Genomic DNA, 24,952 nt, shown 5'->3' on the forward strand with positions numbered 1-24,952 from the left:
GAACACATGAATACAATGAATTAGAAAGCTGAGAGAATACTTTTTGCAATATAGTGTAGGTCAGAGTCGCTAACAAACAAACAAGCAAATTTAAAAAAAAAAGAATTAGTGGTCAGTGAAAATGATCTGTACTGGACTGAAAGCGAATGAAAAAGCAGCCACTGCCCAAAGAATTTCCTCTTCTTTCTTTTTTTGACTTCCTTTTGTTTGTGTCTTGAGGTTTGAAGGTGGGGCTAATGAAGTTTCACATGGTTTCATTTTCAATGAATCTAGTTTTGAAGTCCATTTATGAGTCCTGCCATCTATAATCTCATAATTCTCTCCAGATCTTATTTACTGCTTTGTGGTAGTGGACCAGATGTCTGGGATTCAGTACCTGGCTTACTCGTGGACTTTTGTCATCACACAGACTGGTTTTGGTAAGTTTTTTTTTTTTTTTTTTCACAGCTCAGGCTGGCAGTTTGATCGTTTGCTTTTTTCTGTGAGGCTGAACCGAAAAGTCACTGAATCATTTCTGGGCTAAGCCACTTTTTAAAAGTCCCGGTGGATAATCTCTTACATTTGTTATAATATGATGTTAGAATATACACTTTTCACTGCTGTTTACTGTTTATTTATATGTACTGAATGTATGCTATTACTGCCATTCCTGTAACACACAAGACCAACTTTTTTGGAAATGCGCTTTGTATTTAAGTAAGTAAACAGAGAGTTTATTTATATAGTCCTTTTCAAGATGAGGAACAGTTACAAAGTGTTTTGCATAGGTATCAGTAAAAATCCCTCAGGAAAGCGAAATGAACACACACAAACTGTGCAAAAGGTCACAAAACACAACCACAACCCAAATGTCTATTGAACAAAAGTTTTAAGCTACTTTTCAAAAGAGGCCACACAGTCACGGGTGCAAAGCATGAGTGGTAAGTTGTTCTAAAGTTCTTGAGTGAAGTTTCGTCCCTGTATGTAGAATCACAAGAAGGACCCTATCTGAGGGCCTAAGAACCCAGCTAGCTTAGGTCAGACGAGTAATAAAAAAGCGAGAGGAGATTAAAACAGAGATAAATGACAAATATATTTGGGCTAAATATAAATCACGTGTGGTTCTTCTCTGTTTTTGATGCCTTTCTTTTTTTCCTTTTTTAAAATTTTCATCAAGTTTGCAGTGAGATTCACTTCTTGAAGCAGTATGAGGGTGAATCCGTTGTTCTTCCCTGTGAGATTGAACAGAGCTACCCAGCGCCCCTGGGAGTCTCACTCAAACGATCCTGGCTGGTTGAAGATGAAGTGCTGTTCAAGTACACCAAGGAAGAGTTTACAGTTAAAAATTCTGCTGACAAAAGCCGCATTATCGTCAGTGGAGACCCGAGCCTTCATTCTGTGAATATCACCATCTCTCAGCTGAACACCAGCGACACAGACCGCTACTACTGCGAGTTTGTTGTGGAAAATCCTTCCTCTGCAGATGACCGCATACGTGGAAAGACGGAATTCTTCCTCCTTGTTGGTGCTGGTGAGTGCAATTTTGTTTTTTATTCAAACTAGAGGGTTTTTTTTTTTTGTTTATTTCCAAAACTGTTGAGTATAAAGGCAAAAATCTCTCTACTCTTTTCCAAAGGAAGTATGTGGTGCTGTTGTATTGGGAATTGGACTTGTTTGTCTAGCACATCAAACCAAGTCGACTCGTCAGCTTCGTTGTTGTGCTCATCCTCATCCAAGCCTTTCCTAAACCATTTTTGCTGTGTGGCAACGGCACTTTATCCTTTTGAAAGAAGCCATAGCCACCAGGGAATACTATGTCCATGAAAAGCTGTTCATGGTCTGCAAAACCGCTTAGGCAGGTGGCATGTGTCAAAGTAACATCCTCATGGATGCCATGACCCAAGGTTTCCCAGCAGAACATTGCCCAAAGCATCACATCGTCTCTGCTTTCTTCGAATACTTCATCCTAGTGCCATGTGATGTAAATGAAAACGTGATTCATCAGACCAGGTCACCTTCTTCCATTGTGTCCAGTTATGATGCTTTAGTGATTTCAGCAGTCGACAGGGGCACTCTGACTGGTCTACACACAACCAGCATCAACTTTCTTTTTGGCCAATTTGATTTATAGTACCCGTCTCTTGGAGTACAAAGCATAAGACGGTGTCTCAAACATCTTGAAAGTTCAGGTCTGATTTTCATATTTGAGTTGCCCAAGTTTCTTCTCTTTTCATAGATGCAGTTTTTATCAACTTTTTGCGTAAGAATTTGAAATCAAAGATAAATTTGCTCATTAACACATGGTGCCAGATTCATACACAAAGCAACAATATCAAAAGATGAATTAAAGTGTAAACCTCGCTTTTAAAAAGTTTAGGAAAAATCCTTACCGTTGGTACCCATGTCTGTTACTTCACGTTGTTTGCCTTTCCCTCTGGAGATGGAGCTGAGGACAGAGGTCAGCGGACATGGAGGTGACAGAGATGTGTGCCTGGGGTTCAGCCATGCTCCCCTGCCTCCCCAAACATGGAGGAAGACTTGGCTTGGGAGGGATGACTCTAAAGAGGCAGTCCTTCTCCTCTTTTTAGTTCCCAGAGGGTCCTGGATGACTTTTCATTGATTAGATCAGGTGCTACGGAGCACTTAAAGGCTCTAAAACATAACCTCTGTATTACAACAGCACCGTTCGCCTTTTTACAAGTTAGTCTGTGGGCATGTGGACAACTGACGAAACAAAGTCTGTAAATGACATCAAATGAGCCAGTGTTGCATGTGAGAGACAGCTTAAATAAGTAACTGTACAAATACGTCTGGTGACACTGCTGATATAAATGGGGATGTATGACTCATTGTCTCGAATAGTATACAGTAGTCAGGGATTTTTGTATCAGTGATGTGTGACAGTTAACCTAATTATAAATAATGCAATAGACTTTTTGGATTGTAAAGAAATAAACATTCAATAATTGTTCAAAGATGCACTCACCATTTTTCTTAATGTTATTACATTTTTGCAGATGGCAATAATGAATGAGAAATGATCTGTAACGTATTCACAAGTCAAATGTTTGTGAAGGAGTTTGTGTCGTGTTGAGACTTGGAGTATCAATCAAGAATTGTGCCAACTGTGCAATAAGTATGATGTTAGCACAGGGTCAGAGGTGCTGAACGTCTCTGTCTGGTTCCTTGTATGATGCTTTGACCTTGTGCCTACAGGTCCTCAGTTTGGTGGCTCCAGTTACTCCTTTCTGGTGTACGCTTTGTCATCAGCTGTGGTTTTTCTCCTTCTGCTCTTCACTGGATTTGTGGTGATTTCTAAAGTGAGTAGCTTTTTATGTGCCACTTTGAATATACATATATACACGAGGCAAGAGGTGGAAATGTGTCACAAGTATTTCCACCTACACTGCCTGTTTGTTGCCGTCAAGATCCTCTGCAGCCAACCACAGAAACCCCCACTGGTTTCAAAACTTTGTGCAGCCAGTTGGCACCTTTGAGTTAAACCCCCTCCTCTTCTTGCTAGTTTATTTCAGTTTATTTGAGTGCTAATAAAATGGTATCACAGGACTTTTCTAACCTTTTCTAACTATAAGTCATGTCTGAGTTAGGTTAACACTTGCTCTTAAATTTCCACCGAGGATGCTGCATTGAGAGAAAATGATACATTTTGATTTCAACACAGGAAATTGTGAGTGTATGTTAATTCTGTCTTTTTTCTCCTCTTTTCACAATGACTGTCAGTGCAAAGGATCTCAGAGTATGAAGTCACATGAAGCCGATGTCTATGAGGAAATGGGTGGGGCAACACCTCCCAGTCAAACACAAGCACCTGCCCATCAGAGGGAAATAACAGAAGCTTCCCAACAAAGTAAACTTCACCTGGGGAACCCCTATGAATTTCAAGAGGTGCTCTCATCAACATCATAAACTAGAGTGTCCAAAAACACTGAACTCCAGTTAGTGTGCAGAATTCTTTTCAGTACATCTTATATCTTTTAAATCTCTTGCATATTGCTAGACAGCTTGTATTCTGACATTTTTTTTTTTACCTTATTATAAAATAACTTTGGCTGCTTTTGCTGGGATCATAGTGATTAAATGGTCTGTACATTACTGAATTTTATTCTGCACTCCGTTACATATCCCAATATACATATTCTTTCCAGATACTTAGCAGTTGTCTCAGATTTGAGTAGATGGTGGTAAGTTGATCCGTTTTAGCAGACAAATAATCTGTCAAAGGGCTTCGTTCTGGTGTGCGGTGACTCAACTCAGCAGAAAGTCTGAGTTGACAAAGGAAGTAGATAATCAGTTTTGCAGTACTCGTTATCTCTAACTGAGGTTTTTAGGTTTTGTGAAGACAGATAACACAAAGATATACTGAACTTTTCTTGTAGTGCATTCACCCACCTTTTTACACGTTAAACTGAACATTTGGGTTATGTAACAGGAAGAAGGAATAAAGAATGCATGGTTACATTGTAACACTGGTTCTTTGAGTAAGTAGACTAGCCAGTATAGGTGGAAGTAAGCGGTTACATATGGAATGTGAGTGAGTCTCTTCACTCAGAGAACCAGCATTACAATGTAACCATACGATAATACAATGTAACATTTTGAAGGAAACCAGTAAGAAAATGTTAATGGAAAATAATCAGACGTGAATTGAATCTGGCAGGGTTTCATCTAAAATGAACACTACACCTGGCCCTGCACCAGTCCAGCACAGAGGGCTGTAGACATCACCACAACACAGAAAACTAAGCAGTTTATCCTAAAGCAAAATGTACCAAACTGCTTAGTACTTTGAACCTTTGAACAGCACAAAATTATTATATTTCAGTTAGCTCTGAAAAAAGATAGAAAATATAGAAATCTCTACTTGTTGCAGGGAGAAATGGGAGAAATGTTTCATCACTCATCCAACTGATTTCTTCAGTCTCAGTTGACCGCAGGTTTCCCAGCTTTATAAACCGAGCAGTTGCATAACATTCAAAACTAGCATCATTGCCTAACAATAAGCCATAAGATCGGTTTTGCTTTCATTAATTTGAAACTGTCATGACCGTTAGTGTTGTCATCAATATAGTTAAATATAATAAATATAGTTCATGCAAACAGTCATGGCAAATTACCTGTTAACAATGAGAAACTGCTGTGGCTCAATATTTGGCAGTTGTGCTGATTTTGATTGTTTTGCAACTTCATCTACACAACTGTACTGTTTATAGGATTGAGGAAACTTGAGATGAACGGAAATTCTAACAACGAATCAGAAATTTTACCGTCGTTGGGACAAGGTTGGTGAATACTCAATTCTCACCAATTGTGTCATGTGTTAATATGTCATTTTTTTACATGCTGCATCGTACGGTTTTCTAAATGTGTTTATTTGCTGTGATTTACTGTAGCTACCACTGTTTCACTTACTATCCCAGATTTGTTTGTGTGAGCATTGTGTTGCAGTTTGCATTAAAGTCATTTTAAAGCAAATGCAGTCTCAGTTTTTTTTTTTACAATGTTGCAGGTTTAAATATTGTTTATTCCTTTGATCATACATTTGTTCTGAGACTCCAAAGCCTGATTTCTTTTTTAATAGCAGTTGGGCTAAATCAAGTGGAGGTGGGCTTTTTTCTTTTGTTTTATCACTTAAAAAATACTTTGCTATGAACATTTGTCTCTGTATGGTGCTATTAAGTTAGGTAGCAGTCATCAGTTAGTGAGTGTTATGTAATTGGAGATTTACTGGCTTTAGCTATACTGGCACCAGCTAAACTAACTGTGTGTGCACAGACAGCCCTATAAACACACAGTCAGTGGTTTCCTCAGATCAGGAGAAGTGAAGTGAGGCGGTAGTGCCTAGAATGTGTTTGTTTCCAGTTACAATGAGTTATTTTGGTCTTAGTTTCACTTCATGTACAACGCTCACCTCTGGGAACTCAAAATGTTTGGTGAGTCTGTCTAACCCATCACACTCCGTGAAGTTGTACATAAATTAAATGTTCTGAAGGATTTTACATCACTTTGACAACCTTGCCTTTCAGTAAAGAACTGAACCAAATTAACTAAGAAAAGAATAATCAAGTTTATTTATATGGTGTCAAACCACAAGTTATCTCAAAGTGTTTTATACTGTAAAGCAAAGATGGCCTGGTTCTTGTATAGTGCCTTAAACAACATGCCTCATTCACTTATTCATATAAGTATGTTTTGTCTGCACCTAAGTTCTAACATTTTCAGACATCCATACTCCAATGAACGTATCAGAGTGAACAGACAACCACCAAACCTCCAATTAGTAGATGACCTGCTCTACCTCGTAAGCTACAGCCATCTCTACAGTTTTAAGATAGCATTATTGGTATAATAAATAAATAAATAATAATAAAATTAAAAAAAATTAAACAAAATCTTAAAGATACAGTAATTTTTGAGATTATGTAATAGAAAAAGATGATGTACTCATAACTATACAATGATTAGTGTGTGATTATGTGCTACAACAAATTGATGTGATGATAAGCTAAAAAAAAAAAGAAAGAAAAAGAATCCATTTAAAATAAACAAGAGCGCCGGTTTGTGGAAGCTGCTATGTTGTCCTGCTATTTTAAATACAGCAGCTGAGACGGACACGTTTTGCCTGATCTTGTTTTATGTATCTAGCAAGAGATCGACCACTTATAGACCTATTGTACACCTTATAAGTTGTTTTTTTTTTTAAAAACTGCTTTCAAACTATATATGATCATTTAACAATTGTACACGCTTATTTTCATCCTCATCATCAGAGCTGTAACACATCAAAACATGCCTAAACATTATTATTACTTACTGTGAGACATGCCACCCTTCCACCTCTGGACAGCTGACAAGTGGGCTAGACAATAACTTAAAACAGCTGGTTTTAAGTTATTGTTATTGGTGCTACATAAATAGAATTGAATTTAACTGAACTGAATTGAATGTCCAATGTTAGATCCACTTCAAAGAAAATTTCACTAATACCAGCCAACAGCAGCGCTTACTAACAAACGTTCAGGATACCATCAAAAGCAGAAGTGAGCTTCTGCGACTTGTATTAGTTTTCACGCATTTCACCTGGCATTGCCAGCTGAGGTAGATGGCAGACTAACAGCCTGCATTTACTACAGATAAACTACCAAAACTACCACAGTGTGCTTTTCCCTACAGCAGCCACTGTAACTAGGATTATGCAATTAAATTGGAAGGGGTAAGACACCAGAATTCAGTTGGCTGCAATCTAAAGGTGCTGACATTTTTACACATTGTACCTTCAACATACCTCTTGGCTGTTACTTTGGAGCATTATAAAAATGTTCACCAGACCATAAAATCTGCACGTATGGAATCACAAGTAAAATCAAAACTGCTAAAATCAGTTTTAAAAGTTTGATTTTAGTTGCCCCCCCCCCCAAGCTTTTTTTCCCTTCTACTATTAAAAAACATACAATCAAACAAAGAAAAAAAAAAAACAGGACAAGATACAAAATAACAGACAAGAAAATTTGCAGTTTATTAATATAGTCCGAAAGAAGTTCCATAAATCCATGGAAACATTTTTTTTTCGGTGCATGTCTTTAACAATCACATTCTATGAGGAGAAAAAAAGAACAACATTAAAAGCCACAACTTTGTATTTCAGTTACAGACAATTTTACTTTTTTTTTCTTCAAAGTAAAGAGAAAGGCAAAGGCAAAGTACCCCCACTGCCACAACCCACCCGCCGTCCTCCCCTTAAAAAAAAAAAAAACAGACAGCCTTAAAAGTAACGGGCTTCTTTTTGTTTTTTCCTCAGTACAACCCACAGTGCTTTAGCAGAAGGATAAGCGCTCATTGGTTAAGGATTACACAGCATGACGACGCAATGTAAAATTTTGCTAAAACATTAGATGACAATGGGTGGGATGGGAGTGGAAGAAATTTCAGCAAAAAACACACACAAAAAAAATGAAAACCCTCCATCAAACCCTGAACCCCAGAGTCTGAGTCAACAAACGCCCGCAGTACAGCAGCAGGGTTTGGACTCCTCCCTCCCACTTGTGCATAGATCATGATCCATTAAAAACCAGCTTTATTCCTCCTCTTCAACATGCCTCTGAAAACCATCTGTTACATGTTAAGAAATCTCTCAGCTATTCAATACCTGTCACAGGAACTGACATGTTAACAGGCAGGAGAGATGATTTTAAAACAAGCAAACAAAAAGTGTCTTGCACGTGCTCCTGAACTACAGGATGGAAACTCAAAGTCAAAACATACAAATGCATTTTCCTGTCACTGTCATAATGACAATCAAACCACTGATCGCGTTTAAATGTAAAGCAATTTCTACTTCAAATTTCACATGTAAAGCGCTCCACTTTTCTCAAAGTTGATTCTTAGTCTTATTTGGTAAATATGTGACTTGCTACGAACATTTTTTGTTGTTTTAAAGAAACAATGGTAATCTCTATATTCTGTTAAACTCATAAACTTCAGTGCTTTCTTGGAGTTTAATAGTTCTCAGTTGCTTATTTTCACACGAACATCAAACCTAGAAATGATGGAGTTGGTATCTGGAACCCTGGCCTTCCTGAGACAAAATCCACATCTTTTTTGTTTTTTTTTTAATGAGTGTGCAAGATAGTGAGTAAACTGCGTTGCAGTATTACAGAAAACATAAAATCACCACATAACACATACAGAGATAGTCCATCGATACTAAAAGAGAAATTAAAAATTGAAATATGACAACACTGATCAATCCCAGAGTTCTGAAAGTAGCATAAATCTTCATTTTGCAAGATTTTCATGTCCATATTTGATGGAAGATGAAATTTGTCCTTAAAAAACAAAACAAAAAACAAAACAAAACCAAAAAACATTCCTGTTTCCTTGAACTCAGATAAATGAAATGCTTTGTAAACGACAGGTGGCTTTTGCAAAATAAAAAAAGAAAAGATAGGCACCTCTGAAATGAGTCTTATAACAAACTCACCTCCCACACTTTATCCCTTTCCGTCTCTCCATGAAGTTAAAATCGGGATTACTAGTCCTTCTACAGCTATCTATGGCCACAGTTCTTTGTTTGTTTTTTTTGTTACTCTTTTTTTTCTTTTGTCATTTTTTTTGCACATTTTTCTTTTTTAATTTTTTTTTCCTATTTTTTTTTTTTTTATATATAATTGGAACAAAATGGTGCAATACTCAAGATAATCCTTGTATTGGATTATTCCACAATAAAAGCCACTATAAGGTAGATAAACTTTTTACAGAATGGAAAAACAAAGTCCTTGAGTAAACATGTACACATGAATTGTCACCATCGCCCCTCCGTACTTAGACTCGTTTAACTACGATTAGCTGAGTGAGGGGTAGAAGACACTCAGTGCAACGTTAGAAGATAACAACGTCTATCAGAATAGTTTTTGACAGATCATCAACAATAACAACAACGAAAAAAAGAAGATATAAACAGACACAAAATATAACGTACTGAGTGGAACATAACAGCAGGCCACGTGCCCTGTACACACAGTTTCTTGAGCACACATTCATACAAACATCTGACTTTCAAGCACACATCTAAGATGACTTTGTTGTTTTTTTTTTCCAAAGATTTTGTATTTGTAACTTAATGCAATACACATCTGATGTTCTCTAAAAGCCCCTAAGTGTACCTGTCAGATGGAAAGAACAAAAAAATAATAATTACCGACTTCACATTATGTTATTGGCGTTCAATGATTCAAGTATTTCTGTTCAATGTTTTGTTTTGTTTTGATATGTTTGTGATTTCTTTTTTTTTTCTTTTTTTTAATCAACTGGGTAAAATATGCATTAAACCAGGTGATTCAGGTTGGGCTTTTAGGCAGCCTAATTAACAAACAAATAACACACATATACAGTACAAACACTTCATAGTACTGTAATATGTCATCAAAACCAGAACGTGCATATCTGACTCCGTACAAGAAAGACTTTGCTTTCGATCAGTCAAGTATCAGTTTATACCCGACTCAAATTCTTTCCTTTGTCTCACTTATTTGCGGGGAAAATACATATTGCTCATTTTCAGCTGTGTTAAACCAAGACCTTTCAAACTAAAATGAAAGTTTCAGAGGTTACGATCCAAGAAGTCTGAAGAGGTGATACCACACACCGTACTCACAGTATATATATATATAGATATATATATTTATATGTAGTGTATACATATACTGCTATCTAGAACAGAGCTGTAGAGAGGAGAGCCTCTCGATGCTGGTGCAGCATGGGAAACCCCCTTCACTGTCAGGGTTCTCCAGTTAGTACAGGATGCTGGGAGGTCCTCGGCTATTGGGTCTGTCTGAGCTTGGATCAAGGCAGTTACAGAAACAGGCAATAGTGATTTTTGCTTGTGTGCTGCAGGACTGCAAGTCCTGAAAGGTAGCCTTTTCCCGTTTTCTTATTTTTTATTTTTTTTTAATATATATTTTTAAGCTTTTTTTTTTGTTTTTTTGTTTCATTTTTAAGACTTTGTACCTCTTGAAATGTGCCTCTCTGCTCCTGCTGATGCAGAATCAGAGAGTGAGGCTGATACAGTGGGCCCAAGCCACCTGGGTCTGTGGAAATGTACAGTTCAGTGGGCCTGCTTTGAGCAGGGCACAAACGTAAAACGAGATAAATACAGCATCCACAAAAAAAGGCACCCCAGCCACCGCTCTGCTCCTTTAGATGTTGGTAGCAGAGGCTGATGACCAGAGACGTTTCAGCTAGAAGTGCAGAGCTTTTAACATATTATAGATCTTTTTTTTTCCATTTAGATTTTTTAGCATTTTTAAGATTTTTATGTCAAACTTCATAAAAATGACGTTAAAATGCAATTTCATTTTTGGTTTTAAAAAAATATGTACCCGGGATTACCCATCATCAACTGTGCACTGTAGCAAACCGGAACCCCCAACTGAGTAAAGATTTTCTCCTTAGCTTGGGGCATTCCCCACAAAAGCATAAAAAAAAATCTCAGTCGCTTCAGGGTGTGATGCTGCCGCCCTTTTGTTTGATCCCTCCTGTCCCCCCCTACACCCTCTGCAAAGGTCATCGAAGCTCCTCCAAACAGGGAACAGAAGTGCTCTCTATAAATATACAGTATGACACAGCAAATTTATATTGGCACAATACATTGGCATCTTTTTACATGCAATAATGTCTCCCCAAACAATAACAAGAGGCCATCTTTTTGGGAAGAGGATTCAATGCGAGCCTCTTCCCCCCTACAATAAGGATTCAGTTTCGAGGCATGAGGTCTGTACGTCCTGCTGCGTGCAGATGGCCTTCGAAGTTTTAGACTTTGCTCTCACAGTAGAAAGGACAGATACGGAGAGCTGCATCTCATACTTTGTATCATCAACTCCCCTACCCTGAGATCAAGCTGGACAGAAGCGTCTTCAGCTCAGAGAGAAAGGCCGACCTTTTGATAAAGTGTTCTAACTTTTAGATACATGACAGTGTTCTGGTGGCTGAGCCTGACTTTACAGAAACTGCGGCCAGTTTGAAGTGCTGACAGGAGCGCATGGGGGACAATTGTTAGGATATGCCAAGCTCTGGGAGGAGTGCTCATTCCCAAGACAGCTTTGGCGTGCTGTAAAGGGCCCCAGCCTCTCGTCTTTTTGCATAGAAACAGATATGAGGGCCTGTAGGTGCCTGGTCAGGGGAGGGCTACTGGGTCTTCTTGTGGTGGAGGAGGAGGAGGAGAGGAGGTCATAGCATAGCAGCTAGGCAAAGGGCAAGGGGGGACAGCCTGCGGGCAGGTGGAGCAGCTTGGAGCGGCAAACACCCACATCCCCGTCTGAGACACCTTTTTTTTTTTCTTACACATCTCAAGATACTACCTGGAAGTACTACAGAATACTGTCAAACGAAGAAAGCATGATCAGTTAAAAACAAATAGACAATCATTAACGGTCTGTAGTATTGATCCTCATTTTGCATTCAATACACAGGATGAACATACAGAGGCACCTCTGACCAAAGTGTTTCTGCATATGAACAGTGAAGGGCTAGTTCAGCAGCCAGTACTTTGTAGACCACTGCATGTAGATAAAAATAACAATATAACACACTGGAAAAAAAAAAGTCAAATGATCTTTTCCAAAAAATACAAAGTACACTGGCAAAAATTCCAGAAATATGACTATTACATCTTCCAGCTAAAGTGATCTTTGTGTCAAAGAACTGAGAGATGGGAGGTGGGGGAGAGGGCAGGATGACAGCAGGGTCGAGTGGTAGTGGGCCCCTGTTGGAGATGCCGTGTGTGCGGCAGAGAGCCGTGATTGGCCAGTCCCGGAGGATCTGTTTTTCACGCCAGACTGAGAGACGGTCAAGTGGAGCCCAGGAGGAAGTGCTGCGCTGTGGGGCTGCCGCTCGACATCCAGAGGACCACAGCAAAGAGGCACTCAGTGGACACTCCCCCACCTCACCCCACTCTGACTCAACCACTGACTGACCGGATTGGCTGTCCAGCGGGTGTCAGAGACCACTGACACTGCAAAGTCTAGAGCCTCCAAAGAGAGCAAGGATAACAATTTTTGGAGTAACAGTGATAATCACGTTGATATAGTTCAAAAAAGGGGAAAAAACCAAGAGTGAAGTTTTTTCCCCCAAAAGTCCAATGGTACAGTTCAGTTTTGTTTCCCTTCAGCCTGCTACCAGAGGAACAACGCCAGACACGTTTCCATGGAATAGATACAGTACATAAAAGAGCAGTACTTTTTTTGTGTTGTTTTCATCGTTTTTGCTGCTCCTTTTTGATTTATTGGATTGCAGTTGAAGCGATTTGCTCTTCATAAGTGCTATGATAAAACCCTTAGAACTCAAAAAAAAAATCTTAGTCTCTTCTGTTTGTACAGTACCAAACGCAAGGAACACTCGTAGGTCTACTGCATTAGGAGAAACCCCTCTTATTTGGTATTGTGCCAGATGCCCAGAACCATCCAATCCCGCTGTGGTTTCAGTCTCTGTTGGGTGTGGCTGTGGCACGCAGAGAGGAAGTGTGCATTGTTGTGTACCCCAGTGTCACTTTTTAGTACAATTTGCTGCATACACAGTTCAACAGCTGCTTCTTCCTCTTTGCAGAATTTTCCCAACAGTTTCAAGGGGACTGGTGGTCTGGAGGGAATCCAAGTTTTGAAAAATGGGGGTAAGGTGGGTTTTTTTTTTTTTTTTTTTGAAGTTCCAAAGTCTTTTTGCTGAAATCAGCAACATTCAAAACATAAAAGACAAACAAGAAAACAAAAATATTAGACAAACCAGCTCCGGTGGACATCGACTGTGGACGGAAGAAAGGTCTATGGTGTATATTGCACAATGTAACTGTCACTTGAAAGTAGAATTGAGGTTTTTTTCCTCCGAAAATTGGCCGACCATAAAGGCCGCTGGGCTTCATAACAAATCTGTCATTAGAAAATTCAACAAAGCACCAGAAAGCAACTGGGTTCCGATTTTAAAGGTGACCAGAAGGATCCGGGCTCACAGAGGTCAATGATTAGGTGCCACCGGACATACATATTCATAAGGAAACGGACAAACGCAGCAAGGCTGACAAATAATCTTCTCTCAGCTTATTCCTTGTGATGGGTGTCAAAACTTTTGCTTGGATTTAGGCCTACCAAAAAAACAAAACAAAAACAACAAAAAAACAACTGTGTCAATCCCTTTAAGACAAATTAAAATAATACGTAGATGATTGGTAGTGCCAGTCACGTGGCGTGGCCAGGCCTTCTTACTGCCCGGCGACAAAGTCAGTCACCAGTTGTGTCCTGTACCGCTCGCTGGCTCAGAGGTGAAACTGTGCAAGATTTCAGCTTTTTCTTCAGTTACAAAACAAAAAAAAAGAACAAAAAACAAAGACGGCTTGGGAAGGACCTGGGCCAGAGAGCACTTAAGGCTAATATTAGTGCTGAGAAACAAACATTAACATAACTAGTAAAGGTCTTTGAACAACATCATTGGCCATGGATATGCTGGGAATGGTTGTTGTAAGTCTTATTTTGGGATGATTTTTTTTTTATTTGTTTTTAGGAGGGAAAAGGAAAGTCTCAGATGGCAGCTTTGATTGCTTCTCCTAAAAAGAAATCCTCCCACAGAATGCCATGAATACTTATGGAAAAACTAATAAAACAGTTAAAAGGTTTCTTTGTGTTGCGTCTCACTTCAGTTTTTTTTTTTTTAATATAATGCATTTTAAAAAATACCAAGAGGACAAAAAGGGCTGTTTTCCCTCAAAAACAAAAAACGGCAAACCAAATGAGAAAGGGACCAAAGTAAAACAAAAGGACTGGGGTCTGCAGTCTGTGGTAATGACCCCAACCTTCTGATTTACAATTCACAGTTCAAACAGTTCAAATTGATACTGATTATCACCACATGATTTGCTTGGGTTTTGCTCCTGTTCACATTGATTTTTTTTTTTTCTTTTCTTACTCCACCCCACCCTCCACCAATGGCTTACATGACATGGTGGCGGTGAGTTGGTTGGTTGGTTAGTGTGTTGTGGCATCATCCTACATGGACTCCCCACTCAGCAGATCTCCAGGCAGCAGGGTGTTAATAGGGGTGGGGCTCCCAATCACGCGTGCGTCCTCTCCACTGGGCGGACCCCACAGGCTGGAGTACTGAGGCACACCGCCCCACAGCAGGTCGCCTCCGCTGGCCTTGCCTCCGCCGGTGCTGCTGCTCCACTGGCCAATTGAGTGGGACTGCGCTGCCCCGCCCATTCGGTTTTGATTGGTTCCCGGGTTGGCCTGCCAGCTCGTGGTGTTTGCCCCCAGCGACTGGCCTTGTGCAAAAAAGCGGTTCACTTCCTCCTCGCCAGCAAACTCCGCCAGGATTGTGGTATTTCCGAGCACGCACCTTAACGCACAGAAGAAGAAGAAAAAAAAATATGAATGGTTTTTACGATCAGGAGCAAACCAGACATGACAGATGATTGCTTTTAATGTTATTCAATTGTTTTTGTGCTTAATGCCAACATTACACTGTAACCACATTTAATGCTGCTGATAATGAAAAGTGGGTCACAAGTCTTGTATTTTGTTTCCATGGCAACAAGCTATTAGCTAAACCGAATCAGGGAACTCTCATGAGACTCACAGAAATAACAACGCGAGCGTGCAGCCTAAACACGCGTCTCCACACTGCTCTTTTCCCATGATGAACTAATTATCACAACAATCTCTGTAATTTTGCAATACATCTGACCACGGTGTGACTTCCCACCCCCATGTGACTGTCCCAGACACAAAAATAACATTGCTTGGAATTATTGAGAATGTTGAACTGTTCTATTCATGAGAAAAGATACTAAAGAAATCAGGAACACTGTGTTTTCCCCAAGCATTTGTCTTTTTTTTTTTCACCGTTATATTGGCTCAGCAAAAAGTGCCCTTTTCCCCCTGTTTTTAAGTCCACTTTTGCTGATATAAGAGACTTGTGCTAACGCTTACATGTGCAGGGACTTCTGGGCCTTGGCAGCCTCGTCCTTGGAGCTGTAGCGCACCACAGCATTCCCCTGGGTCAGGTTGAGATGGAATGTGATCAAGGGGCCGTGCTGCATACACAGGGTCCGCAGAGTTGAACCATCAATCTGAAGCAAAGAACAAGACATTAGCACACAAAAGTTGCAGTCACAACTATCTTACCATTTTATCTCGAACAGTCTACCTTCTGTTTTTATTCCTTTTTCTTTGTTTCTTTTGTATTTTGTCATTGCAACTATACAAAAGGTTACACCAGCAGAAATCTACAACTGCAGATTCAAATTTGAGCAGACTAAACTCGAATTCCTCATAATGGCCGAAGGTATCAGTGAAAAACTAGCAAAAGAAAAGGAAAGGAAAAGAAAAAAAAGAAAAGCATACGCACTTGTGGGGTGAGATTCCTCAGCACCAGCCAGCTGCTGGTTCTGTTGGAGCTGTCTGTACTCCATGTGGTTCCCTCTGTAACACGGATGCAGACAGAGTTAAAAAAAAAAATTAAAGAGTTTTCTTGGAATAATGGTTTGCAGAAATACTTTCATTACAAGTTATTTGACTCAATGTCAAAACTGAATCTTGGAAGAAGAAGAGGAAGCCTAGATGCCTTCTTTCTAAAGAAAGATAAAGTGAGTGTGTATCAAAGTGACAGTGCCCTTCTAACAGAAAGAGAAAAAGAGCTGTATTCAACATACAGCACCCTCTGATATTATGAGACTTTTTGCAGAGCCCTGAGACTCTGGGCCTTGAGGTCTAAGAGCTCAACAACTAAGGAAAACATGACACCAGTTGCTATCTATTCCACACACTAAATTTATTTCCTCTTTGCTGCATAAAGTATAGATCTGTCATGTCAAAACGAGGTCACACGAAAGCTGGTAAACCTCAAGATGTCAGTTTGGCAGGGTGTGTTCAGGCAACCTTTACAATACCAAGAGTTGGGTTGTGCAGAGTCGCAGCTGTGAACACCACACCTATGCATAGGCAACCATGTCTGTGGCTTGCGTGTAATACATCATAGAGATGTATTCGCCTGTATTCGTGGTCACGGCAATCTGCTCAAATGTCCTGATTTGTCCTCTGTAAATTACAGGCACTGTACACGGCTCAAGCTCAGCAATTTCAGAGAAATTGTTAGAAGCAACCTGATATTTATTTGTTCATGAAGTAAATAGCCAATATTGCAGTTATGATGATACACTGTTCTTTAAAAAAGCAGTTTAACCCACATGATGATCGTTAACTAAAGCTGAAATGAAAATTAAAACTAAAACTAGGCATTAAAAACCATTTTAGCCACCTGAAATAAATATAAATGAGATGTCAGAAAAAAAAGAAAATAAGAAAATTACTTGTAAAGTGTGTTATTAAAAAATAAAAAAGGAATAATGTCTTTACTTTATGTTACTATAATCAAATTTATAAACGCAACCAGTCTGAGCAGGCTTTGGTGAATCTGGTTATTGAGACTGTCTACATGACTGTGTTTGTATAGCTTGAAAAGAAACATCATATCGTTATAAACTTTCTAAATCACACAATCTGACTCTTCCTCATGTAGTAAAAACAAAACTAAAACTAACACTGGATAAAAACTAAACTAAAACTAGACACAATAGATACTGAAATGAGAAATCTCACTCAGGAAACTCATTGAAACTAAAGTCAATTCAAAACAGAACGACACAAAATAAAAACAAGAACTGAAGAAAAATGTAAAGTGGGGTAATCACACACCTGAAGTGCCTGAATCACACACTAAACTGTCAATACTCGTGTTTTTTTCCCTCTTTTTCCAATAGTATGCTTATTTTCAATGAAAACTCATAAGTGATGACGTATCAGATAGTTTCAAATCACTATTTCTGATAAAAAGAAATTGAGTGCTGACCAGAGGAGTATGAGCCACTCCAGCCTTGAGACAGACCCAGTGAATTGCCTCCCCAGGTGGAGGAGGGCTTGGTGTTAGTGAGGCCTGGCGGAGGCCGTGATGGGGCTGTGGTGCTGCGTGGCCCCTGTGGGACTTTCCAAAGCTCGTGGGACAAAGAAGCTTGGCTCTGAGAGATGGGCCCTGGGGACCAAGTGGATTTCATGTCAGACAGTTTACCTGTACATGGAGAGCAGAAACAGAGAAAGAGAAAGAGGAGACTGTTAAAAAATGTTCTTTTAATGTATTTATTTTTTTATATGTAATATGACCGTTCAACTGGATCATCTGGAACTTCTTTATAGTAGCTTCAAAATGTGGAAATGAACAGCAAAACAAGCCACAAACCCACCTGTCTTCAATTACACCATACTTTGCAAAAATGTCTACAAATAAAAACTTCAAATATCTTTTTTTAAGATTTATGAACATGTAGGGTGTGTACCAATGTCACGACCAGTTAGGTGAGGCTTGTTTTTTTTTGTGGGTTTGGTCAAAGAGTTTTGGTAAAGGATGTTTAAGGCGCTGAAGGAACAGGTTTTTAGGTGTGACTGAGGTAAGGACATGTATAAATAAAGTTCAGAGGTTAAGTAAGGTTGAAGATAAGGAGAATCTTTTCTCCATTTGGGCAAGGAAAGGTCAGCATGTCCACACATGAGTGGGAATACGTGGGATGTGTACCTGAGGCATCTCCATCACAGGACGACAGACTGAAAGATCTAGAGTAGCCACTGACGGGCCAGTCGCTGCTGATTGGAGGCAAAGTGCAGTTCTGAAGTGGAGAAGCTGTGGCTATATGGTTGTAGAGAACAGTGTGGTGAGCAGACACAAACCCCCAAAAAGGGTAATTTCATATATGCTGTGCAGCATGATGGTGGGGGTCTGTGGTGAAGCAGATATGGCAGCATGGATACGCTTGTGGAAGTGGTTACTAACGTATATTCATCTAACTTTACAAAGCGCGGCTTTTCTGTGGGGCTATCGGTCGTACTGATATTTGGGCCCTTGTCTGTTGTCATACCTCCATTCCTGTCTCGCAGCAGGTAACGGTTGACGTCGTGGATGTTGGTGTTGATGGTGGGACCGCTGGGGACGCTGCCAGGGGTCATATTGGGGTCATTCTCAGGGTCGATGTTCTGAAGGCCTTTCCATGGCACCCCTGGGCAGAACTCTAAAATACAAAACACACGCACACAATAAAGGACTGCTAAAACTTGAAGGTTAGATGTAAACAAAGGTGTGAAGCGAGGTGTTATGCTGAATTATACTTGGTGCACTGCAACTGCTGCAACTGGGGTGCGTGAGATGAATTTCAAGAGGGCTTGCAGATAGAGGTCCACTCTGGACAGGCTAAGTTTAGCAGTAATACTGTTTAGCCTACTTTATATAAGTGCTGCCATGTAAATGTGTAAAATGGTATTATGGTGAACCAACCTGATCTAATGCTATGCTTTGTATTTAAATCTTCCTCTGAATTTTGTAGGCTGAATAGCTGCTTCTTTAGCAGCAGCCTTAATTGATGCAATTAAGCAATTACGACATAAGAAAAGTACTGTTTGTATTTTATTAGTTGTATTTTTCATGCAATTTAAAGAAAAACACCTGTCTGTTCTACACCTTTATACCTCTGCATCTCATTCTCACCTGGGGGCCAGTTAATGTTGGTCCCATTGGAGATCTTTTCACTGGGACTCTTGCCCTGGCCCCAGTCAGGGGGCACGAGGGGGCTGGTGGGAGACTCAGAGCTGGAGATTAGATTGTAAGGGCTGTATGAGTCCTCCAGCTGAGGAGGCTTCCCAGGAGGGACCAGGGTAGAGGCAGCAGATATGGCACCTAAAACACACAAGGAAAAAGTAAGAAAGTGAACCTAGTCCAACTTAGTAGGAAAATATACACATTTTTGCTATTATAAATGTATAAAAGTATTACTATTATAAATGCACATTTAACACCTCCCTAAAATGGTGTCTACATTAAGTCTATTTTTAAGTCTACTGATAATCCTAGTGAGCTTCAGTAGACATAAGATTAAGATCTTCAATAAACATTTCCATAGTGGGAGAAAAAAGATGAAACTATGAGCTAAGAATAACTGTTTGTAGTCCACAGATTGTTATCTACGTATAAGCTGGAAAACGTGTATGAAATGCAGAACCTGACGAAATCTTAAATGCTAAAATGAAAGTAATGCAGTAGTTGACAAGTCTGCGTCAGTTAACTAGTTTCTCAAAACAATACAGAAATTGTTTTTATGGAAAGTAACTGACATCATTACTGAGTGCTTTGTGTACTTCAGTGGTTTCAAACTGACACAAATATAAGACTGCATTTGTCTTCTCGAAAATCACAGAAATGTCACAATTATATTCAAGGATGTGACTGCAACACCTGTCATTGTTATTGGGTGGAATTATGACACCTCAGACTCAGGGATTCTTAATGAGCTTGCAAACAGAACGTGCGAAAAAAAACAAACGCACAGTCGAAAGTCTTGCATGATACAAGTGGCAAAAAGCTACTGTCAGTTGTTGAGTTACTCATTGGGAAACAAGTCAACGAGTCCTAAGTGTGTTAGGAAGTGTGGCGTTTGCAATAGTGCCTTATAATCACTCCTCAACAAATGAAGCATGTCTGCACAAAAATCTCAAGATTATTTTTAAAAAGGTGTTGGGAAGTATTTACGCAAAAAAACAACTTAACAGGTGTCAGGCTGGTTTTCCAATTTTCTCAAAGCCTCTGCATTATGTGAGCATGCTTGTCTGTGTTATTGTGCAAAGTACCGTGCTTATTGAGGTTGTTCTCCAGATTTGAAGAGTTGCCAGAGAGGTTGTCCATGGAGTTGGAGTGTGTCCACTGGGACAGGCGGGATTGGGGCTGAGGGGGCTCCTTAAGGGACAGACCCCCAACCTCCATGCAGTTTACATTCATGTTTGGATTCAGTCCAGCTGAACACAAAACACAGGAATCTTTTGTTAATATTTGCACAAATAAAAACAAATATTTCAAACACACAACACAGCGATACACTGTTTGATACATGGTGTTGCACATACAAATATAAGACACAAGATGCAAGCATTTTACTTCACATGACACAAAATCAGGTGCTACACAGGCTGCAATACACAATGAGGGTTCTTCTTTTATTTCTGTGCATGGGAAAATTTGAGTTTTAAACAAAGTGACCATAGTGTTGTTCTTTCAGCCCTGTGTTGTTGCTAGAGCAGACTCACAGAGAGGGTAGGTGCTGTAGGCGCTGGGCGACGACGGCGGCTCTTTGGTGTGCAGTGTATCGGCAAGGCTCGGAGCCTGGTGAGTGCCTGTGAAGGGGTCCAGGGTTGATTTGCCAGAGCCGGGGCCTCCGGCGGGGCCACCGGGGGGATGCAGACCAGTGGAGGAGGAGGAAGAAGAAGAGGAATGAGAGGGAAGTTGTTGCTGCTTCATCAGCAGCGCTTGGTACAGCTGACGCTGGTGTTGCTGGATCTGCTGCTGCATGTTGGTGATTGTACGTGCAACCTGGGAGAGAAAAGGAGGACTGTCATAATTATGTATTTCAAAAGAAAGCACTGGGAAATATAGGCCAGGAGAGCAACAACATTAATCAAATTATGGATGGAAATAATGAAACAAAAGAAAAACAAAGAGGAAGTCGAGACAGTGGAGAATAGAAAGGAAAAGCAAGAGGAAATAAAACGTTTGAAAATGTGTTATAGATAAAGATACGCAAGCAAAAACAAAGTAAAAGAACACGCAGGGGTGGTTTGCAAAGATAAGCTTAAACAGAAAATGTTAGATAGATAAGATTTACCTATATCTTATGTATCTTGTGGGTTACTTCTAACAAAACATAATTTTTTTACAAAAAGGAGAACAAACTCTATCGCCTTTTGCAAAATGGAGAAGTTGTCAGATAATGGGAAGTAACAAGTTCCTGTGTTATCTAAACATTTCAGCAACTCCTGTTGTTACAAAGCATATTCTTTTCGCTGTTGTAATGATGTGACAAAAAATAAGTGAAAAAAAAAAAAAAAGGAATAAATGAAGTTGGTTCACAGTACGATGACTCATGGCCCACATGTAGTCACACACATGAAATTTTAAAAGACCTTCACGGTCATACTTTATTTGTAATGACACATTTATTGACTCACTTGCTGCTCTTGTTGTCTAATAGGGCCGGAAACATTGCGCTGCGCCTGCATCATCTGGTGCTGGATTTGTAAACGCTGGTACGCCTGAATCGATGAAGACAAATAAAGAAATACGTTGATGTAAACAATAAAAAAATCTACACTCACTTTCTCATGCATTGTTAGATATCGCCATTTTTAAAAATGACATATTCATAGGAAGTTAAATCAAGTAAAATCAAAAATGAAAATAAAGGTCCAGAAGACATATTCTCTCGCTCAAGCACCTCACCATTTGCAGTTGCTGAAGTTGGTACAACAGGGTCATTTGTTGAGGGTTTATTGGTGAAGTTAAAAGTGCAGGGTTCAGACCAATGTTTTTTGCTGCAAACTGCAAGAGCTGTGCTTGGACCTGAAGCGAATAGAAAAAATGGAGGTGGAACAACAGAGAGATGACAAGTTAGTCACTGCACATCACAATAACTGTACATAAAAGCACCTTCTGGCAAGATGAAACTAGCCATCGCTGCATTTGTGCAGGATAGAAAAGAAGGGAGGTGAAAGGTCTGGGAGGCAATCTTGCAATTTAAAGAGTTATGGCCACAGTATGTCAACCACATCACTGAAACTGCACATGAGTTTTTAAGTGTGATTAAAAAAAAAAAAAAGAAGGTAAAAAGCAATCTATGCTGTGGAGATTTTAAGAGGAGAAATACAACATATTCAACAGAATTAAAACGAGTTAAAAAGCCCAAAATATACAAAATATACACGTGGGGGAAGAAAAAAATCATGTTCCTCAGCCATATCACAAAATCTTCAAGCTTTAAGCGATTGTTTATATGTGTTAGGACTTGACATAGTAGCACATAATAAATCTAATATGCATTATCATGTGTTTGACTACCTGAGGGGAGAGAAACGGAGGCACTTGAGCACGTAGACTAGGCTGGGAGGAGCTGAGAGGTGGCACTGGTGGCTGAGGAGGCTGCTGCTGCATGGCCCGGGTTTGTGCTGCTCCATTACTGCCAAACATTCCACTGGGTATCTGTATGCAGGAATCACAATGGTACAATTAAATATTCAAGAGTACTGCCATGTAATGGCAGTACAAACAAAAAAATGTCAAAACAAAAATACATAAATAAAAAAAAATCTGAAATGAAGAAAAAAAAGAGAAAAGGTGAAGTGTCTGCAATATTGCAAAATTTGATTAGGTCTAGATCACATGTTTTACAGCAGAGCATATACTGAGGGTAAAAGGTGAGAGTAACTGTTTGTTTGATAATAAAAATGTCAGAAATTGCATTTTTTAAATTGATGAAAAACAATCAGCCTGTAAAAGCCACTTGTTCAAATTTCTAACCCCATACTGCTGAAGAGGGCTTTCCTTTCAGTTTGAAAAAAGGCTGCTTGCAGTGCCTTTGTTTGGACTTCAAGGACATCCTGTAGTTTTTCTGGGCCATGCCTGCCTCTAGGGGTGATATTTGATAGAGCATAACTATCTGGTTTCAATGGGCTCTTCAGGCAAGGTTATACACAAAAGTGAGCAACAGAAAAAGGGAGATGTGGGAGAGCATGTGAATAGAGAGATGTGTACAAAACAATTTAACACATCTTTTGTTGCTGCTACTGCAATCTGTATATGGAAATCCCACAGAGAGCACTGCAAATTAGTGGTTGTGCATCTGCACTGTGATGAACACAGTGATACTGTCTGTATCAGCTGTCCAAGTGTACAAAGCCCCCCCCCCATACTTGTAGTATTTTATACTACATATATATTTAAAAAAAAAAAAAGAAAGAAAAGAAAACCTGCTTTACCTGTCTGTTCAAGTTTTGCATGGCCAGCCCCGGGTTGCCCTGTCCCAGACCCTGCCCAGGAAGGCTACTATTGGCCAGGGGGAGCTTCAGGCTGGGGGAAGGCAAAAACGGTGATGGGGGGGTGTCATCTGACAGGACACCATCCTAGACCAGAGGAAAATAAACAGTTAATGAGGGGAATAAAGGCAGATGAGCGCAACATCAAACAATACACGTTGACAATGTTAATTATATGTGTGTAAAAACATTTCTTGTACTAACCAAGACGTAATCTAATCTAAAATCCTTTCAATGTGATGTGTTAACATATCATAAAAGCTACAATCTAAGCATATAATTAGAGAAAAGCCTAAAGTTACAGTAAGGGCTTAAACCTTTCCTTTTGCTAAAGCATATAGTTAGGGCTGGATCACATGACCCTGAATCCTCCCTTAGTTATGCTGCAATAGGTGTAGGCTGCTTGGAGAGTCCCATGATGCATTGAGTGTTTTTTCTTCAGTCACCTTTCTCACTCACTATGTGTTAATAGACCTCTCTGCACTGAATCATACTTGTTATTCATCTCTGGCTCTCTTCCACAGCATGTCTTTATCCTGTCTTCCTTCTCTCACCCTAATCGGTCGCAGCAGATGGCCGCCCTTCCCTGAGCCTGGTTGTGCCGGAGGTTTCTACCGGTTAAAAGGGAGTCTTTCCTTCCCACTGTCACCAAAGTGCTTGCTCATAGGGAGTCATATGGTTTTCTCTGTACATATTATTGTAGGGTCTACCTTACAATATAAAGCGCCTTTAGGCGACTGTTGTTATGATTTGGTGCTGTATAAATAAAACTGAATTGAATTGAATACCACCATGCATTTATACCCGACGTACCTTGTCGAGGAAGGCGTTGCGCTCGGAGGGGTCTTTGGAGAGTGCGGAAGGCCGACACACCAAAGGCTTGTTCATGCCATTGCTGTAATCAGACATGCCCATGCCCCGCTTGTCCAGGTCTGTTTTCTTCTCTAAAAGAGCAGCTATAGAAGGAGAAGAGGTGATTGCAGAGGTTGTGAAATCTAGCCAAATAAATATATTGTGTCACTATAAAAGTTTTATTTAATCTCATTAGTGGTAAAAATATATATTTTAAAGAAAAAGGTCCCTCAGTATTCAACCAAATGGAACTGAAGAGAATGAACTGATTGATTCAAATAAAAACAAACATATCAGAACTGCAAGCGTAAAGACAAGGTCGACACACGAAAATGCTGGTGTACTTACTCATAGCCTGGTCAAGGTTCATATTGTTGCTCTTCAATGCCTCCTCAGCAGGGTCTCTCTGTGACACATAAGTACAAAAAACTTGTAATTAGCATAACCAGACTGGGATTAATTTGCCAGAAGAGCTGATATTTCATCACTTGATAGTTTTTCCACCCTGAAAAGGTTTCATTTATAATGCCCCGAAATTTTTGTTTAAGGTCACAATAACCTTTGACCATTGAAATCCAATTAGTTCATTCCACAGCGCTAGTGCATGCTTGTGCTAAATCGTAAGAAATTTCTTTCTGTGTTGAATAAATATCAAATTCCTGGTTAGAGGT

General features: G+C 39.7%; 2 protein-coding genes across 6 annotated transcripts in view; one reads left to right on the forward strand and one right to left on the reverse strand.

The window, feature by feature from the left end:
• The first annotated feature begins 288 nt into the window (after window positions 1–288).
• Window positions 289–5,437, forward strand: LOC118453970 (uncharacterized). Its single transcript, XM_035906386.2, has 4 exons — window positions 289–419; window positions 1,157–1,510; window positions 3,196–3,299; window positions 3,721–5,437. The coding sequence occupies exons 1-4, from the start codon at window positions 359–361 to the stop codon at window positions 3,904–3,906; spliced, it is 705 nt and encodes a 234-aa protein (XP_035762279.2). The 5' UTR covers window positions 289–358; the 3' UTR covers window positions 3,907–5,437.
• Window positions 5,438–7,489: 2,052 nt separating this feature from the next.
• The window catches only part of tnrc6c2 (trinucleotide repeat containing adaptor 6C2), a 52,863-nt gene continuing 35,400 nt past the window's right edge, over window positions 7,490–24,952 (reverse strand). For 4 of the 5 annotated variants that reach the window (XM_087841842.1, XM_087841844.1, XM_087841846.1 and 1 more), the window contains 15 exons: window positions 24,630–24,687; window positions 24,243–24,385; window positions 23,373–23,516; window positions 22,456–22,596; window positions 21,841–21,960; window positions 21,570–21,653; window positions 20,652–20,934; window positions 20,199–20,363; window positions 19,063–19,251; window positions 18,440–18,589; window positions 18,100–18,210; window positions 17,383–17,598; window positions 15,883–15,956; window positions 15,465–15,604; window positions 7,490–14,871 (listed from right to left, as the gene is read on the reverse strand). In XM_087841842.1, coding sequence (XP_087697968.1) covers window positions 14,523–14,871; window positions 15,465–15,604; window positions 15,883–15,956; window positions 17,383–17,598; window positions 18,100–18,210; window positions 18,440–18,589; window positions 19,063–19,251; window positions 20,199–20,363; window positions 20,652–20,934; window positions 21,570–21,653; window positions 21,841–21,960; window positions 22,456–22,596; window positions 23,373–23,516; window positions 24,243–24,385; window positions 24,630–24,687 — 2,367 coding nt within the window. In that variant the 3' untranslated portion in view covers window positions 7,490–14,522. The remainder of the gene's footprint in view (window positions 14,872–15,464; window positions 15,605–15,882; window positions 15,957–17,382; window positions 17,599–18,099; window positions 18,211–18,439; window positions 18,590–19,062; window positions 19,252–20,198; window positions 20,364–20,651; window positions 20,935–21,569; window positions 21,654–21,840; window positions 21,961–22,455; window positions 22,597–23,372; window positions 23,517–24,242; window positions 24,386–24,629; window positions 24,688–24,952) is intronic. The other variant, XM_006787443.3, reaches the window with a different exon arrangement.

Source organism: Neolamprologus brichardi, chromosome 6, assembly GCF_056152115.1.
Source record: "Neolamprologus brichardi isolate AB-2024 chromosome 6, ASM5615211v1, whole genome shotgun sequence".
Taxonomy (NCBI): Eukaryota; Metazoa; Chordata; class Actinopteri; order Cichliformes; family Cichlidae; genus Neolamprologus; species Neolamprologus brichardi.